The sequence below is a fragment of the Ictalurus punctatus genome, chromosome 8 (genome assembly GCF_001660625.3).
Source record: "Ictalurus punctatus breed USDA103 chromosome 8, Coco_2.0, whole genome shotgun sequence".
Taxonomy (NCBI): domain Eukaryota; kingdom Metazoa; phylum Chordata; class Actinopteri; order Siluriformes; family Ictaluridae; genus Ictalurus; species Ictalurus punctatus.
Genome location: NC_030423.2, coordinates 17,114,481 through 17,131,955, shown reverse-complemented (window position 1 = coordinate 17,131,955; position 17,475 = coordinate 17,114,481). Strand labels below are relative to the sequence as shown.

The 17,475-nt window shown below is 38.3% G+C and overlaps 2 protein-coding genes across 10 annotated transcripts; both read left to right on the top strand.

The window, feature by feature from the left end:
• The first annotated feature begins 143 nt into the window (after nucleotides 1-143).
• Nucleotides 144-6,181, top strand: kxd1 (KxDL motif containing 1). 7 transcript variants are annotated; one of them, XM_047157237.2, is made up of 6 exons: nucleotides 225-292; nucleotides 2,387-2,465; nucleotides 3,595-3,690; nucleotides 3,777-3,929; nucleotides 4,040-4,086; nucleotides 4,672-6,181. In XM_047157237.2, the coding sequence occupies exons 3-6, from the start codon at nucleotides 3,596-3,598 to the stop codon at nucleotides 4,953-4,955; spliced, it is 579 nt and encodes a 192-aa protein (XP_047013193.2). In that variant the 5' UTR covers nucleotides 225-292; nucleotides 2,387-2,465; nucleotide 3,595; the 3' UTR covers nucleotides 4,956-6,181. The 7 variants fall into 7 exon arrangements, with proteins under 7 accessions (XP_047013192.2, XP_017329543.2, XP_017329547.2 ...); XM_017474056.3 differs by having other exon boundaries at nucleotides 227-292; nucleotides 3,569-3,690; XM_047157236.2 differs by lacking the exon at nucleotides 2,387-2,465 and having other exon boundaries at nucleotides 144-292.
• Nucleotides 6,182-6,740: 559 nt separating this feature from the next.
• On the top strand, nucleotides 6,741-17,406 carry ergic2 (ERGIC and golgi 2). Of its 3 annotated transcripts, XM_017474051.3 has the most exons (15): nucleotides 6,744-6,920; nucleotides 7,065-7,197; nucleotides 7,267-7,399; nucleotides 7,636-7,744; nucleotides 7,882-7,928; nucleotides 8,177-8,244; nucleotides 8,328-8,368; nucleotides 10,320-10,421; nucleotides 10,576-10,671; nucleotides 12,157-12,212; nucleotides 12,480-12,578; nucleotides 12,786-12,883; nucleotides 15,491-15,653; nucleotides 15,748-15,827; nucleotides 15,986-17,406. In XM_017474051.3, the coding sequence occupies exons 3-15, from the start codon at nucleotides 7,294-7,296 to the stop codon at nucleotides 16,049-16,051; spliced, it is 1,131 nt and encodes a 376-aa protein (XP_017329540.1). In that variant the 5' UTR covers nucleotides 6,744-6,920; nucleotides 7,065-7,197; nucleotides 7,267-7,293; the 3' UTR covers nucleotides 16,052-17,406. The 3 variants fall into 3 exon arrangements, with proteins under 3 accessions (XP_017329541.1, XP_017329540.1, XP_017329537.1); XM_017474052.3 differs by lacking the exon at nucleotides 7,065-7,197 and having other exon boundaries at nucleotides 6,741-6,794; XM_017474048.3 differs by lacking the exon at nucleotides 7,065-7,197 and having other exon boundaries at nucleotides 6,745-6,920.
• The last annotated feature ends 69 nt before the right edge of the window (nucleotides 17,407-17,475 follow it).

Sequence of the window (17,475 nt, the reverse complement as noted above, 5' to 3'; positions counted from 1 at the left end):
TATGATGCATCGTGTGTCCACTACACCTCACTACCGCCACCTGCTGTTTGGGAGATAAACACAAGGCGGAAATAACGGAACAAAACATATATTTTAGACTTTATATTCAGAATTACAGACACATTCTCATTATATATTTAGTCGTGATACTAAAATTTCATTAGCTAAAAAAACACATACACACAGAGCTAATTTGTCCGATAAAGACTTTTTGTTTGTTAAGAGCCTCCGGTAGTGACACTCATGTCACGTGACAGCTTGACAACAAAGACACGACTGCATCCACTGATAGGTTTGTTTATACTTTGCACAAAGTTGGAGATTGTATTTAGCTGCAATTGCATATTATGATTTTTTTTAATATATATATATATATATTTGAAGATACTATCAACGCTTGGGTTTGTTAAGAAGCCTGCCAAGTAATAGCAGTGATTTGTATATTGCTAGCTAGTTAGCTTGCTAATTAGTTATTTACAGCTAGTGATATATTCCTAAAGCATCTGTGAGATTTACCACAAGGAGGTTTGTATGTGTGATCTGATGGATCATTTATGAAGAATTTGGCATGTGTGCTATTTAGACAATTAGAAAATTCACACACAAAGTAAGGGTGCAGTTTTGTTGTGCATATAGAACTTGTATTTTGTTGTGTTTTAGTTATAATATTTCTATAAGACTTTTCAGCATATTACACACTACAGCTGGTTGTACAGCTTTATTTTATATAGAAATACTTAATTGCACATATTGTTTGGGTAAGGATTTTCTTTTTCCTGCTCATTTATTTTTAACCGAAAACACTGGGCCCTAATGTCTAAAGGTGTTTATCATAAGAAACTTTATGAATTTCTTCTGCAGTTTTGTTGTTAAAAGATCACTTCCTTATGTACACCGATCATAACATTAAAACCACTGATTGGTGACGTGAATAACATTGATTATCTTGTTACAGTGGCCCTCTCAAGGGGTGGGATATATTAGGCAAGAAGTGAACAGTCAGTTCTCGAAGTTGATGTGTTGGAAGCAGGAAAAATGGGCAAGCATAAAGATCTGAGCAGTTTTGCCAAGGGCCAAACTGTGATGGCAAGACGACTTGATCACACTGCAAGAATGGTTCAGGAATAGTTTGAGGAATATGACAAAGAGTTCAAGGTGTTGACTTGGCCTTCAAATTCCCCAGATATCAATCTGATCGAGCATCTGTGAGATGTACTGGACAAACAAGTCCGATCTATGGAGGCCCCACCTCGCAACTTACAGGACTTAAAGGATCTGCTGTCAATGTCTTGGTGCCAGATACCACAGCACACCTTCAGGGGTCTTGTAGAGTCCATGTCTCGATGGGTCCGAGCTGTTTTGGCTGCACAAGGTGGTTTTAATGTTATGGCTGATTGGTTTATATCCCAAGTTAGGACCTGGTGTTTGTGATTTGCTCTTGTCTCTAGGGCATGCCATGAGTTTTCTAATGATGAATGCTGTTTCTGAATTTAAGCGGTTGTTGTGAGTCTGTAGCTGGAGCACAAGTACTAACTGTTGAGCTCAAACTGATAATAGAACCCAGAATATTGTGAAAGGAGAGGCAAAGTGGGATCTGTTCAGTACCTCTGAGCAGGAGCAGGTGGTAGAAATCTGCTAGCAGGGATATGGTTTAGTTTTTGGCACCCACATCAGATTATTTGCTGTTAACATATGTCTTAAATATTTCATTTGAGCTGATATGTTTCAGCTCACCTCAAAGATGCATCCGATGTCATTAGCAGTGATTAACACAGTCGTGCGTGTAATGAATGCAAATGAGGTGGATTGTTTATTCATTTACTTATTTAATCAACCTTTTTTTCTCTCCCTCAAATGCCTGTAGAGGAAAAGCTAAAAGTAGACAAAGCACACATTGTCCCATCAAAGTACAAAACACACAAAAGGACAGATGGCAAAACTGTAAATTTAGTGTTTTTTGGGGGTTACTACTTTTCTGTTTCCCATGTTTGGTTTTCAGAAAAAATTTGAAATCAGAAAAGTATCTGCCTGTCTGCTTTTAAGTGTGTGTCTAAGTAATAGTTTGCGCCACATCATAATTATTGTGCTAATCGATGATACCTTGTGCTATAATGCATTGCTCAACCATAATTGTTTCATTGTTGAGCTATTCATAGATATTATATTTTGACCAGCATTCACTGCCTAGGTAATGAAAATGAACATAATTTAAGGACAATTCCAGTGGAATAATGTGTTCGGGTATCCTTGGACATCCGTTTGGCATGTTCTTGGTTGACTTACAAATTAACTTACATCTAAGAATGGATCCAATTATTCGGTATAGCTAATGCATTTTCTTAATATAACATATAACAGCTTATATACTCACCGTCCACTTTAATAGGAACACATGTACTCCTGCTCATTGATGCAGCTATCTAATCCTGGAAAAAGACTAGGTGATCTCCAAGTATCCAGTTTGGGTGAGTATGTGCCCATGATAGCCTCAGATTCCTATTCTTGGTTGACAGGAGTGGAACTCGGTGTAGTCTTGTGCTGCTGTAGCCCGTCCACCTCAAGGTTTGATGGTGTGTGAATGCTGAGATGTTTTTCTGCTCACCCCGGTTGTAAAGAGTGATTATATGAGTTGCAGTAACCTTCCTGCCAGCTCAAACCAATCTGGCCATTTTCCTATGACCTCTCTGTTCAACAAGGCTTTTCCACCCACAGAACTGTCAATCACTCAGTGTTTTTTTTTTTAATGGGGGGGGGGTTGTATTTTTTTTTTTTGCACCATTCTGTGAAAACTCTTGAGACTGATGTGTGTGAAAATCCCAGGAGATCAGCAGTATCTGAAATACTCAAACCAGCCCATATGGCACCAACCACCATGCCATGGTTAAAGTCACAGAGATAAAAAAAATTTTTCCCCATTCTGATGATCGATGTGAACATTAACTAAAGCTCTTGACCTGTATCTGCATGACTTTATGCATTGTGCTGCTGCCACATGATTGGCTGATTAGATAACTGCACAAATGGGCAGGTGTACATGAGTGTACACCTATAGGTGAGTGTGTATATATATATATATATATATATATATATATATATATATATATATATATATATATATTTTTTTTCCCAGTTGATTACAAGTACTTAAGGTATGGTTGGTCTTGTTTTTTTTTTCACCCTTTTTTTTTTTTTTACATTTATTTTAAGATTAGGTCTCTGACACTTGAGTCTGACTCATCTTCAGGAAGCTCTGCCCCCAGGATCTTGGGTGGCCCATATTCTGTAGTGTCTATAAAATGACTGACAGAAGGGGCATCCAAACACAAACAAGCAATCCAAACAACAGGACTTAATAATTAAAAAAAAAAAGAAAATGTAAACAAATTTTTGAAACTATTAAAGAATTGTGAAAAATTGACTATTGCACCTTTAAGTTTATCATACAGTGAAGGAAAGCGATTGGGGAAAAATCTGACTAGGTGTTTGCTCCTCTACTGATTAGGAACATATATGCCTAAGAGCTCGTATTTTCGAACATATTTCATGTTTTATCAATGCTTTGTCACAGCTAAAGCCTATCCTCCTGCTGTTCAGAATGGATCCGACTGCCTCTGGAATCTTCTGCAGCAGGATGTTGAGCATGGTCAACTCCGAGGACGTAAATGCAATCATCCAGGCCCAGAGACACATGTGAGTTCTTTTCCAGCCATCACATTTTCATACGGCTTACCATGAAAAGGTTGTAATTCTAAACACTTGTGTAACTCACTGTCAAGGCTGGACCGCTTCGAAAAGACCAACGAGATGCTCATTAATTTTAATGGCCTGTCCAATGTGCGGTTGCAGCAGATGAACGACCGCTTTCTTCTCCACACTCGCACTTTAATTGAAATGAAGAAGGACTTGGATAGCGTTTTTCGCCGAATAAGGTGCTGTGAGCATAAGTTATTATCTTTTTGCTTGGCATAAGATGGAGGTATGAGGGATAGTTTTTTATGTGAATGGACTAAGTGAATGTAAATTATTTAATCTTTTTCAGGACATTAAAAGGCAAGATTGCTAAGCAGTATCCAAATGCCTTTAGCAGTGAGTTTTACCATTTTCCCTTATCATTATATTAAAGTACCTCTCAAAGTGTCTTGCATAATTACATTCTAAATACTATTTTGCATAATGCCAGAGAACCTACTAAAATGGCCTAGAAACATTTACTCCTTATAAGAAATACTGAGATTTATGAATATGCATGAATATGCAAATTGCTCTATTCCATCCTAGAAACACCTTCATATCCTCATGCCATCTTAAATAGCTAGTTGGTTAATTAATGGCTAATAAACTAACGCACATTTGTCACATATAGAGTGTGATTTCAGTATCTGAGTTTCTGTGGCTAAACGTTTCAAGTGACTGTCATTCTCTAATAAATCACATATCGGAGATTTTTGGTTCAGTGCTGTTGAACATTTTGTGACATCACAAACAGCTCATATGTAACATTGTTGAAACAGTTTGTTTATTAAGATATACTGAGAAAATCTGAGTTTTATTGTGGGGTCAAGGCTTTGATAATTGATAGTTGTATCTATATTACATTATATTTAGATTTAGATATATATTTTTATCTGTAGTAATTTTTTGCTGTTCACATATTATCAATTTTTTTTCCAGATATAGCTCAGCACAGATCTCTTTATTCATCCACAGACATTCGGGAGGCTTCCAGTTTGGAAGATGATGACGATGACTTTGACCCTGTCGGCCCCAGTGTAGCCACCACCACTGCCACGTCTGAACAGAGCACTGAATCTTGTGACACGAGCCCTGACATTATCTCGCCAACCATCAGCCGCTGTTCTGAGGAGCTTTCTCAGGAGAATCCAGACACTCCAACCTCTAACAGCCCTGAGAGGGCAGTGCTGCTGGATGAAGGCCCAGATTCAGTCATTATCTAGACAATCTACAGAATTTTTTGGACATGTTGCTAAAAATTTGGAATAGCTTTGTGCTGTGCATTTATTAGCCAAAATTTTCTGATATAACAGATCATTTCACACTGTCTACTAACAGGACGTGAAGGCTGCTGCTCTTGTGATATAATGTTGAAAATGTTTTGCCATGTTACTTGTGGAATTCATTCATTCTTCATCAGGTCTTCTCAAGTCTAGTCATGTTAACATACTACTCCTAGACATTATCCAGAGTTAACATATGCTGTGTTTTTGTGTTTGCCAAATGTGTTTTTAGTCAAAGCGTTCGGGTTTTTGAAGTAAATTAAAGCTTTGTAATTTTTTAGAAGAAATTAGTATTACATATACTATACTATACATATACTGTGAAAAAGTATTTGTCCTGATTTTGTCTGTTTTTGTGTACATTTCATACTAAATAGTTTTAGATCTTCAAACGAAATACAACATAAAACAAAGGCAACCTGAGTAAACACACAATACAGTTCTTTTTTTAAACTTATTTTTATTGAAGCTAAAAAAGTTATCCAGCACCTATCACCAATGAAAAATAGCTTTGTAACCCTTCCCAGACTGATGTATTTCAATCACCTTCTTCCTCGTCATTTGTGGAATTTCTTTCAAATTTGGCATAGTGTGTTACTGGGTAAGACCTTTTAACCAACTTCATGCTGTTGAAAAAGATCTATTTAAGTGTTGATTTGATTGAACAGGGTTTGCAGTAATTAGGCCTGGTTGTGTCTAGTCCAGAATTAGTAACTATGGGGGCAAATACATTTTCACACAGGCCCAGTTGGTATTGGATAACTTTTTTGCTTCAGTAAATAACATTATCATTTAAAAACTGTATTTTGTGTTTATTCAGGTTGCCTTTGTTTTATCTTTTATTTTCTGAAACAATTTAATATGAGATATACAGAAGAAATCAGGATGGGCCAAATACTTTTTCACAGCACTGTATGGTATGTTTTTTATTATTTCAAACTAACAGTTTCATGTCAGATTAAAGTAATATGCCTTGCCCTATAATGCTCCACATTCTTTTAATCTCTAGCTCATGCTGGTTTGATGCACATGTGTTTTAAGTATTGCTTCTTTAACTGATGTAGAATGTATCCATTTTTTTTAGCGTCTGTAAAAACTGGACAGTTTGCATTGTCTTGGTGGTATTCAAGCTGGGCCATTTAAAAATAAATATGACTATGTGGAAAGACAGGTTTAATATCTCATTGTAAACACAATTATGGTCACTTTCATGATGTGTGTGCTTCATTAGCAATAACAAATATAACCTTTATTTTTACCAAAGACATGCATCGTAGGCTGATTGACGTGTCTAAAGTGTCTGTAGTGTATTTATGGGTGTGTGAATGTGTGTGTGAATGTGTGCCCTGCGATGGACCGGCACCCTGTCCAGGGTGTACCCCGCCTTGTGCCCGATGCTCCCTGGGATAGGCTCCAGGTTCCCCCTCAAGCCTGAAAAGGAGTAAGTGGTTGAAGATGAATGGATGGATGTTCCCTCTGGCTTGTTAGTTATCTAAATGTACACCTGGATTCCTATAAAGCTTCTTTGTGACAATATCTATTATTAAATGTGTTGTAAAATGCACATTAAAAGAAAATAAATTGTACATGGAAACCATTGATGGCCCTGCTGAGGCTGGGTTTCCGAACGGTGAATCAAATGAATGAAAACTCGCAACGGTTCAATACGCTCGAAGGAATCGACTCACTGAACGGCAGGCGTTGAGGAAGTACAACAACTCCCATGATGCAACAGCAAGGCATCGTCACGACTTCTCTCCAGCCTCAAAGCCCCAGCGGGTCCGTCTGATACAATATTCTTCACTTTCACTCCGTTTACATGTTTACTAACCCCGGGTTCACAGGGGTAATGTTTCCATTCGGAACACTGAATCAACGATGATTATTTAGCAGAGCATTTTACAGGTAGGTACAGTTAACGCTAGCTAGTTTTACTGGCGTGTGAAATTACAGGTGTTCGCTAGCGATATCTGGTTATCCTGGCGGTTGTTTAGCTTCAGGTTTAATTAGGTATTTTTTTTTTTTATTTTAATGTTCCCTTTTTTTTAGTTTTCCTGGTCCCGGTTGTCAGACAGACAGTTTGGATATCGCTTCAGCATGGCTGTTAGGGAGAAGCTAACAAAAGTCGCTAGCTTGGAGTTAAGGGATATTGGGATAGTAATGCGCGCTAGCTGCTAATATTGTGGGTTTGTATATATATATATATACAGTATACAGATGTGTTGGTATTCATCTGATCAATTCCTCACAGGTTCAGGAGTGGTCTGTTGCTCCAAAGATGCGGAGACTGTCTCGAAAGAAAGCTCTAAATATAGTAAAGGAGTTGGATGCTTTCCCCAAGGTTCCTGAGAGTTATGTGGAAACAACAGCTAGTGGTGGAACCGGTGAGTTTTCATCCCATTTCTTACTTCATTCATTTCATCCATAGGTTCCCCCAAGCCTGGTCCTGGTCCTAGTGGACCAGTGGGTGTGTTCGAGCAGTTAAAACACTAAAATGTGCAGGATGGTAGGTTCTCCAGGACTAAGCCTGGGAGATCCTGTGATTTAATCACACACTGAGACATTTGTGCATTAGTACCATTAGTGCCATTTAGGTGAAAGTTGCTGTTCTTGTCCTCAGTGTCTCTGATCGCCTTCACTGCCATGGCACTTCTAGCCTTCTTTGAGTTTTTTGTCTATCGGGACACGTGGATGAAGTACGAATATGAAGTGGATACGGATTTTTCTAGGTAATAGTTAGTTTTTTTTCTTCATTAATGAATAACAAGCACGGTATAAGACCTGGTTGTCTGTTTGCAATCTATTAATGTAAATTGCTGAGATTATTGACAGGCCTGACTTCTGTTTTAATCCCCCTCTCTTACAGTAAACTAAGAATAAATATAGATATTACAGTCGCCATGAGGTGTCAGTGTGAGTATATTAATTTTTTTTATGTGCTCTTGCCTTTAAAAATGTCACATGACAAAAGATGTGCAAGCAGACTTTACTGATGTTAAACATATTTAATGAAAACGTTGTGTTGAGTTTGAATAGCAGATCCACTAACACTGACGGTAACATTTGGCTGAATATGATGTTAGAGAGTGATTCATGTGATTGGATTATATGTTCTGGGAAATGGTTCTGTCTCATTCATTCCATCTTGTCAAACGGTCTAGTTGTGGGCGCAGATGTGTTGGACTTGGCCGAAACTATGGTAGCATCCGATGGCTTGAAGTATGAACCGGTGAGTATGAACACAATGGACACAGCCGGTGTAAATAATGCCTTACGTCAGTGTTTATAACATGTTTTATGGCTCTTTTGCAGGTTTTGTTTGAGCTGTCTCCTCAACAGAGACTATGGCATAGGTAAATTCATCACACTAAATTCGTCTCGTTGTAATAACCGATTTTATTCCTCCGTCTGTGTAGTAAGTACGTGTTGGATGTCTAAATGTCACACCTGTTTAGTTTTGAACCGGATCACGTTGACATGTTTCAAAATGTCCAAATTTGGCAATAATTTGATCTTCGCATCTACGTGTGAATAAATAAGGCTGATAATGGGGGGAAAAAAACCTCCAGGTCTGCAGAAGTGAATCATTAATCACATTTCTTTCCAAATATCTGACCAACCTGCAAATAAATTCATCAAAAAAAGGATGGATTGTCGAGCTCAAATTTCTAGCCGGAGTGAATTTAGAGGCAAATATTTATTTGGTTGTTTGTCTTAAAGAGAAAACATTTCTTGGTTGCCATTAAGCTGATTTGAAGTAAGTGGATGGTGTTGTTTGCTTCTGGGGCAGCTCTTACCTTTCCGGTTATGTTTGTGCACATGAGCAGTACTGAAAATGAAAGCCACCAGATTACTCCATTTATACTACAGCACTGTTGGAATTCTCAATTCTGATTGTTTAGAAGGCGTTCATTTCCTATAACAGAAACTCTGACATTAGTGCTGGCTACAAGGCAAATCTATAGTAGCCTGTTTCCACGGAGAGGAAAAAAGATTTTAAAAAAAAAGTAATTGTGACATTGTGTATCAGAATTACAACTTTATATCTCGCAATTCTGCTTTTTTTCTCTCACAGCTTTGACTTTATATCTCAATCCTGTATTTTTTTTTTCTTTTTTTCAGAATTGCGGGTTTTATATCTCATAATTCTTTATTTCTGGAAATTCTGACTTTACTTCTCGCCACTTTGACTTAGCATCTCACAATCCAGTTTTTTTTTTCTTCAGAAGTGCGAGTTTATATTTCATAATTCTGATTTCTCGCAATTCTGATATTTTTTCCTCACAATTTAGATGTCCACTTGAAGCAATACCTGAAATGTGACTAATTTCAGGTAACTAACGTGCACTAGTGTCTGGTTTTCCTTGTCTTGACTAGCTGATGAGTGTTGTCCTTATATAGTCTATTTACAGAGAATGATTGGTGCTTTGTCTGTGCGTTCTTTGTAACTCATTAAATGTCAAGTGGACGTCTAAATTGTGGGGGGGGGGGGGGGGGTCAGAATTGTGAGACGTAAACTTGTAATTGCAAAAAACAAAGTCAAAACTGTGCGATAGGAATTTGCAATTGTGAGAAAAAAATGTCAGAATTGCGAAATGTTAACTCAAAATTACAGGACATAAAGTCGCAGTTACCTTTATTTTTTTCCCTCCTTGCCAGAAACGGGCTTCCATACATATCAGATGCACTGGAAGTAATAGGTTATCATTTCTGTTGCAACAGCATACACGGGGATTTGTATCTACATTGTCTGTGTTTTAATTGTTTATGGTGGACTTTTCTGTTCAGAGACCTTTATTTAACATTTATTGAAGGAGTCTCTGATTTGGTCTTTGTAACAGGACAGCGGACTTTACGCTTTGCATGTTATTAACGTTACGTGAGTGAAATACAGGCTGGTTGACCGAACGACTGTTTATAACTGTAAGCGATAACTGGTGCTAATTTGTTTCTCGGATGTTCAACAGCATTAGACATGGCTAGAAGGGAATAAAAAGTATGATGTCATACTTCAGTTAATAAAAAAAAAATTAATTGTTGAAAATAATTGATTGTTTTCCTGTAACACAACACTCCTAAGTGTTTTATTCCTTACATATGCTCTAAATAAATATTATCCAAAAATCCAAGTGAAAAGATATTAGTATGTGTGGTTTACTTTACCACATGAATATGAATTTGCATTTCCATATGAATTTGCATGAATGAAATAGGTATGCATGCAAACTCCACTCTAAACAGTTGTTCATTCTTGCAGTTCAGTAACGAAACTCGTTTTTATTTTCATGCTTCCTCCCCCCCAAGGACACTCCTGCTGATTCAGAACAGGCTGCGAGAGGAGCACTCCCTCCAGGACGTCCTCTTTAAAAACGTGATGAGAGGAGCCCCCACTGCATTACCCCCAAGGTCAGTCCTCATTTCCTCACAGTCTGTTTTCTTAACGCGTCGTTCATTCAGCATCAGATCTGCAAACAAACATGCTGATGGAAGTTGAGAAGATTGTTATTGTGCTGTCTCAGGAGTGCAGTTAATCCGTGTCCTGATGCTTTTCTCTCCTCAGGGAGGACAGTCCCACGCAGCCACTCAACGCATGCAGAATACATGGACACCTCTATGTTAATAAAGTGGCTGGAAACTTCCACATCACGGTCGGCAAGTATGGATTTCCCCAACCATTACCCCTGCATTTATTCTTATACTATCTTGTAATTTGGTGATAGACGTTTGCTACTTATTGACCTGTAAAACATCTTGCCCTTACAGCAGAATAATTATATTCAAAAAATTCTGCAAGACCTTCAAGGTCCCGTCGGGCAGCCAGTTTGAATTTTTGTATTTATGAACATTGTTCAGGAAAAAGAAATACTGCTCATATAGCAAAGTGTAAAAGTCTGAGTCAGTTACCTAGTATTCATCATTAATCAAACACTAAAGCAAGGTTTTATTCAATTGATACATATTACTCAAGAATACGTGATGTAAAATTCACACTCCTGAGAAATGTTTTGCATGAAATTGAAAGATGTGAATATCCCGTTTGTTTGTTTGTTTTTCTTTCCTCGTATTGTATTTTTATTCATGTTCAGTGATAAGTCATTTCTTGATATCATAACGTGTTGATAGTGATTTCAATTAATGTGATATTGAATCAATTATTAATATCAAGTATGTATAATGGTCACTACTGCTTCAGTAAAGAAATAAATACATATACACGATATGGTTAAAGGTATGTGGATGCCATACGCTGTATCACACTAGTATCTGGTGCTTCTGCAAACTTTTTCCACTAAGTTGGAGGCACATAATTGTCTACATTGTTTGCTGTAGCATTACGATTTTCCCTTCACTGGAACTAAGAGGCCCAAACATGTTCCAGCATCACAATGCCCCCGTGCACAAAGCGAGCTCCATGAAGACACGGTCAGCAATGGTTGGAGTGGAAGAACGGCACAGAGTGTTGACCTCAACCCCGCTGAACGCTTATGGGATGAACTGGCCTCCTCACCCAACATCACTATTGCTCACAAATGCTCTTGTGGCTGTACAAGCACAAATTCCCACAGCCATATGCCAAAATCTATTGAAAGCCTTCCCAGAGAAGAGGAGATTATTATAGCAACAAAGGAGGACTAAATCTGGAATGGGATGTTTAACAAGCACATATGGGCATAGTGTTGGGTGTCCACAAACTTTTGACCATATAGTGTGTATTGGTGAAGAATGAGGAATGCAGTATTGTCAGTTATTATTCACGATTGGGATTGTGCACCCTACTTTACAGTAATGATTGCTTTTACCGCTGCAAGAAGTTTGCAGGAACTTAAAATGTGATGTGATAGCTGATTTTAGTTTCTTGCAAAAATAACTACTTCCTGTTGAACTGTTGGGATTGAGCTGATTGGTCAAATGCAAGCTTCAGACTGACCAGTGCTCTTACTCAGCATGGGTTTCACTAGAAACTAGCAAGAAATAACTGAAGTTATATCACACACAGAACCCCAATGAAAATATGTCATTTCTGAGCAGAAGGCTAGCTGCAACATCCTGTTTCAGCATTCAGAACAGACTACATCTGCAATACAGTATATATATTAACAAATTTTCTTATCTTTTCACGAGTGTGTATTCTCTGTTGCAGGGCCATTCCACATCCAAGAGGCCATGCTCACTTAGCTGCACTCGTCAGCCATGACAGTAAGTTTTCCCCTTGCAGTGAATTAAGTTATAAGAAATGAGTCCTAGGAAAGATCTAGGACTGATATGGCACCAGTGTTTTATAGCAGGGTGGAAATGTTTTTCGCTTCTGTTTATGTTCAAGTCAAACCCGGAGCTTGCAAGTGACCTAAAGATAAGAGAAGAGTAAAATGTCATTTCCATTTGACATTTGTTATGCAGACCTATCCTCTTGTCAGTGTAGAGCTTTGTTGCAGTCTTAAAAGTAGTGTTCCTATCAATCCACAGCTTACAACTTCTCGCACCGAATAGACCACTTGTCGTTCGGCGAGGAAATCCCAGGCATTCTGAACCCGCTGGACGGCACAGAGAAAGTGTGCACAGATCGTAAGTGAGGCGCCAAACAGGTTTTACAGAACAATAGATGTGTGATCCACAGCGTATACCAGAAAATCACATTACTTTGTCATTACACACTTATTTCTTGTGTTTTTGTTTAATAGCATAAAAGATCTGTTAATGATTTTATATTCTTTTTCCTTCCAGTATGTTGTCTGTTTTCTTATTCCTTTTTAATCCATTGTTTTTTGCCAGATAATCAGATGTTTCAGTACTTCATCACCATAGTACCGACTAAACTGAAGACCTACAAAGTGACCACTGATACGCATCAGTACTCCGTTACAGAACGGGTAGGTTAATGAAAATAAATGGTATTGCGCTTAGAAACCAGTAACTACTTTTTTAAACGCAAATAAACAGAACTTCTAAAGCAGTGGAACCGTTCTTAAAAACCTGAAAAGTAAGAAAGCAAGTGAAACACTGAATTTGAATTTTGGAAAGTCAGTACACATATCGAGATTTTGTCATCTTTAATATAGAGAATTGAGATTTTAAATCCAATGTCTTTTAAACATTTGCCTAAAAATAATAGGACGTGAAGTTGTGAAGTTGGAAAGAGTCACAAAAAGGTGTGGCATGCTTTCACGTTGAAAGAGCAAGAACATGTTGCAGAACTAGCCACAGGCGTGTGACATTCCTGGTTACAACTGGCTTTACCTGTAACTAAGCAGATATGTAGGACTGTAGTCCAATTTAAACCAACTAAACACTCAGCAGTCTGCATGGCCTTGAAAGAAAAATTACACTAGCTTTATTACATCTGATTTAATCTAGAAAAGCTTGTCTTGTATGATGGGTTATTAGCAAATGAAGTTCTGAAAGATCTAAACTAAGCCTATATTTAGACAGCAGAGCAAATATTTTACTTAAATTTGATTATTAGACCAAGTAAACCAAATATGTTTTTCAGACCTTAGGCACATTTGCTTGCTTCTCCACACTGGTTGCCATAACAACAGCACAGATGTGTGTCTAAGGAGTATGGGACAGTCTGAGGACTGTTGGGAATTTGGGTGATTAAAACGGCAGATGTAAAATAAATAAATAAAGGCAGATTGTGTTTTACACCATGGGAATGTCTAGTAACATGTTCAGCGCATATATACTCTGCAAAAAAAGAAACGTCCACTCGCATTCAACTACTTTTATTTCCAGCACATTTCTTAACATGTGTAAATATTTACATTAACATAAAAATATTCAACAACTGAGACAGAAACTGAATAAGTTTCACACACATTTGACGAACAGAATTGGAATAATGAGTCCCTGAACAAAGAGGGGGTCAATATTAAAAGTAACAGTCAGAATGTGATGTGTCCTTTAGCTGCTTTAAGTACTACAGTGCATCTCATCCTCATGGACTGCACCAGATTGGTCAGTTCTTGCTGTGAGATGTTACTGCACTCTTCCACCAAGGCATTTGCAAGTTCTCCATCACGTCTGGGGGGACACATGGGTACATGTAATTTTCCACTGCAGGGACGATCAGCAGAGCTTCCTGTGCCCCTGTAGCACTGTCTTAGGCATCTTACATTAGACATTGCAGTTTATTGCTCTGGCCACATCTGCAGTCCTCATGCCTCCCTGCAGCAGGTCTATGGAATGTTCACGCAGGTGAGCAGGAACTGTAGGCATCTTTCTTCCGGTGTTTTTCAGAGTCAGTAGAAAAGACTCTTTAGTGCCCTAACTTATTGTAACTGTGATCTTAATTGCCTACCACATGTAAACTGTTCGTGTCTTAAGGACTGTTCCATAGGTGCATGTGCAATAATTATGGTTCACTGAACAAGCATGAAAAACATCGTTTAAACCTTTTCCGATAAAGATCTGTAAAGCTTATTTGGATTTTACAAAATGATCTTTAAACTACAGTCTTCTGAAAAAGGGACGTTTCTTCTTTTTTTTTTTTGCTGAGTGTGTATATATAAGCTACAGTCTATAGTTTTCCCTGACCTGCCTTCAGCTCTTTATTCCACATTAAAGGAAATTCCCTGATTTTCTCGCTAATTCGTTCATGGCTAATTCCCACTCTCCAGCCAGCTCTCCGCTACCACACGACAGCTAACAACCAAGGAAGGTGAAGGATATGACATGCTTTCTTAGAGGCCCATGAAGCCAGCTGACTCATGCAACATCAAGGGGTGGTGTAACACTCTCAGAGGAAAGTGCTATCTGCCCACTTCAGCGTGCATAAGCTCACAGACGCCCATGATTGGCTATTCAGTCCGTACAGGATTTCTGGAGGTTTTCTAAAGTTTTTTTTTGTGAATGTTGTGACCAGAAATGCTTGATTTGGACGGGGTGCCATCCCATTGCAGGGCACAATCACACACCCATTCACACACTACGGACAATATGGAAATGCAAACCAACAACGCATGTCTTTGGACAGGGCGGAGGCTGGATTCAAACCCGTGCAAACCACTAAGCCCAGTGTATTACGACTAAGCTAAACAAGAGATTTGTTTTTCTTATTATTTTCTAATACCTAGGCATATTCTTTTATTCAATATAGGGATATTGCTCATATTTCTGTCAGAAAGGATGGCATTGTCTTGGTTTTAAATGTTGGAGATAAATTCTGATGTGTTTGAATTGCTTTATAGGGCTTGTAGCTTTTTTCGTGTCCTTCATGTTATAAAGCAAATTAGATGAAGTAAAATGGCTTAGTGATTGAGGACAAATGTGAGTCCTGTGGCTGGAACTTATCCAATAATAATAGCTGGAGCTGCAAAAAGGGATCAATAAAAAAAAAAGATTAAAAACTTCACTCTTTCAGCAAATATCAAACACCTGCCTTAAAACATTCTGCTTTATTTTCATTCCAGATGTATTTGTTCTTTTCTACATGTATCACTTTAGAGCTACTGAACCTGTTGTTTGTGTTGTTGCAGGAGCGGGTAATTAACCATGCAGCAGGAAGTCATGGCGTCTCGGGAATTTTTATGAAGTATGATCTCAGCTCGCTCATGGTCCGAGTAACAGAACAGCACATGCCGCTGTGGCAGTTCCTCGTGCGTTTATGCGGCATCATCGGCGGCATCTTCTCTACAACAGGTACAATACACATACTTGGTAGCTGTGTTTCATGCAAAGAATTATATCTTGGAGTGTGTGCATATTCTGTGGTTTGTTTGTTTTTTCCCCGTAGGCATGCTGCACAGACTGGTTGGCTTCTTTGTAGATACTATCTGCTGTCGCTTTAAACTTGGAGTCTATAAACCCAAACAGGTACTTTATTTATTTTTTTATTTAAATTTTTTAAATAAGTGATTGACCGAGTTTTCATCTCAGTTTAACGCTGTTAAAGTTATGCTGTAGCAGTTCAGTAGACTATTTCAAACCCTGAAGGTGAGTTAGTGTAACTTTAACCCTCTGTGCTGTGGTAGGTCAGTGTTGTGGATGGCCACGCAAACAGCCGAACGCCTCTACTATCAGAGAACGGTGGGCTCTAGCAGCTCTGTGTTGGTTCCCCTGTACCCGAGGATCTTCTCCATCTGAGACACAAGCACACCATGGGACTAAACTACCAATCAGCTCGCCAAAGCTGTTATTATTGACTTCTCTGGCAATGTGGTATTTTGAAGGGCCGCCTGCTCCAAGCACATAACTGTAACTCAGGCTGTAAACAAAAGTATTGATTGTTTGATTGCATTCATTACCAGCAGGACACTTCACCATTTCTTTCATTATGATAACAGTGTCGATCAACTATACTCCATTTCTCCACTCAGCATCTTAGGGAGACATTACGTTCGGGGAACCTGTTTTTTTTTTTTTTTTTTAGTAGTTATTGTGCTTGTGAGAGGCAGCGCTTTCATTTTGAAACCAGCCCAAGACTTTAAACGTCATGTTTTAGACTGATTTATCTTTTGTCCAGCCGTCACTGCAGTATCCTCCACTTTTTACCCAGATATACGTTTTTTTAAAACATTGTTGTTGTTGTTTTTTGTATAATAGCAATGCCACTCGAGATGCGACTCTTGTATTATTAGCCATAAATGATAAATTATGACTTGGAAAATAAGAGAGGTAATTTAAAAATAAATTCAGTGAATCAGGAAAACCTGGAAGATGCAATGAATCATAGCAGTATTATGAATTATGTGGAAGTCACATCATGTTCAGCCTCTGATTAGATGCGCGTGTATGTGTGTGTGGATACAGTCGTGTAGTTTGTTTTTAGGAATTGGGCACTTTCCTGAGGAGGAAGCAACTGAATCAATTTTCTGACAGTTAATTTGTGAGTGCAGTCCAAAGTAAATGATCTGGAGTGATTGTGGGACTGTAAAGGGGTGGGAGCTCTGAGAACTCGAATTCTTGTCTGCTTTGCCGGCTTCTGGTTTGTGTATGACAGGCGAAGAGTATTTGGGTAGCACTAGAAGTTGTTGAATAGTGGGTAGGAGGCTGGGGAGAATTCTCACGAGTAGAGAATGAGCTGGGAATGTATAGGAAGTTAACTTCATAACTTTTGTGGGCTGGAGATTAGGTGTAGCAGGGGAACCCATGTCGAAGGAATTCGTTTTTATCAGCAGTTAGCTGAATGACAGGTTTTAGACGGATAAACATCACAGAAGTGAGATGCTAATAAATATTCCATTGAAGCATATTTTAAACAATGGTTATAAAACTTTTTCACTACTATCTCACCCTCTTATGCATATTCCTTACCCATTCTTTTTGTCCTAAACCAGAAGGGTTTGATTAAGAATGAAATTTGTATACACATATGATGGACTGTCTGTGCTTGTGTTGGTTTGAGTCCTTTGCCCTGATGCAAGTCTTGATAAAAAATCTTGCTTTCTTGTTTTTTTTCCAGTCTGTCCTGTTTCAGGGAGGTACACTACACACTTGACTGATATTACTCCATCAGGTATAA

Bases quoted from the DNA above. Each gene is read 5' to 3' on its own strand.
- kxd1 (XM_047157236.2), top strand. From the start codon at position 3,596: ATGGATCCGACTGCCTCTGGAATCTTCTGCAGCAGGATGTTGAGCATG. The intron at 3,691-3,776 runs GTGAGTTCTTTT...CTCACTGTCAAG, and splicing joins ATCCAGGCCCAGAGACACAT to GCTGGACCGCTTCGAAAAGA. The intron at 3,930-4,039 runs GTGCTGTGAGCA...AATCTTTTTCAG, and splicing joins AGCGTTTTTCGCCGAATAAG to GACATTAAAAGGCAAGATTG.
- ergic2 (XM_017474052.3), top strand. From the start codon at position 7,294: ATGCGGAGACTGTCTCGAAAGAAAGCTCTAAATATAGTAAAGGAGTTG. The intron at 7,745-7,881 runs GTAATAGTTAGT...CCTCTCTTACAG, and splicing joins GTGGATACGGATTTTTCTAG to TAAACTAAGAATAAATATAG. The intron at 15,654-15,747 runs GTACAATACACA...TTTTCCCCGTAG, and splicing joins CGGCATCTTCTCTACAACAG to GCATGCTGCACAGACTGGTT.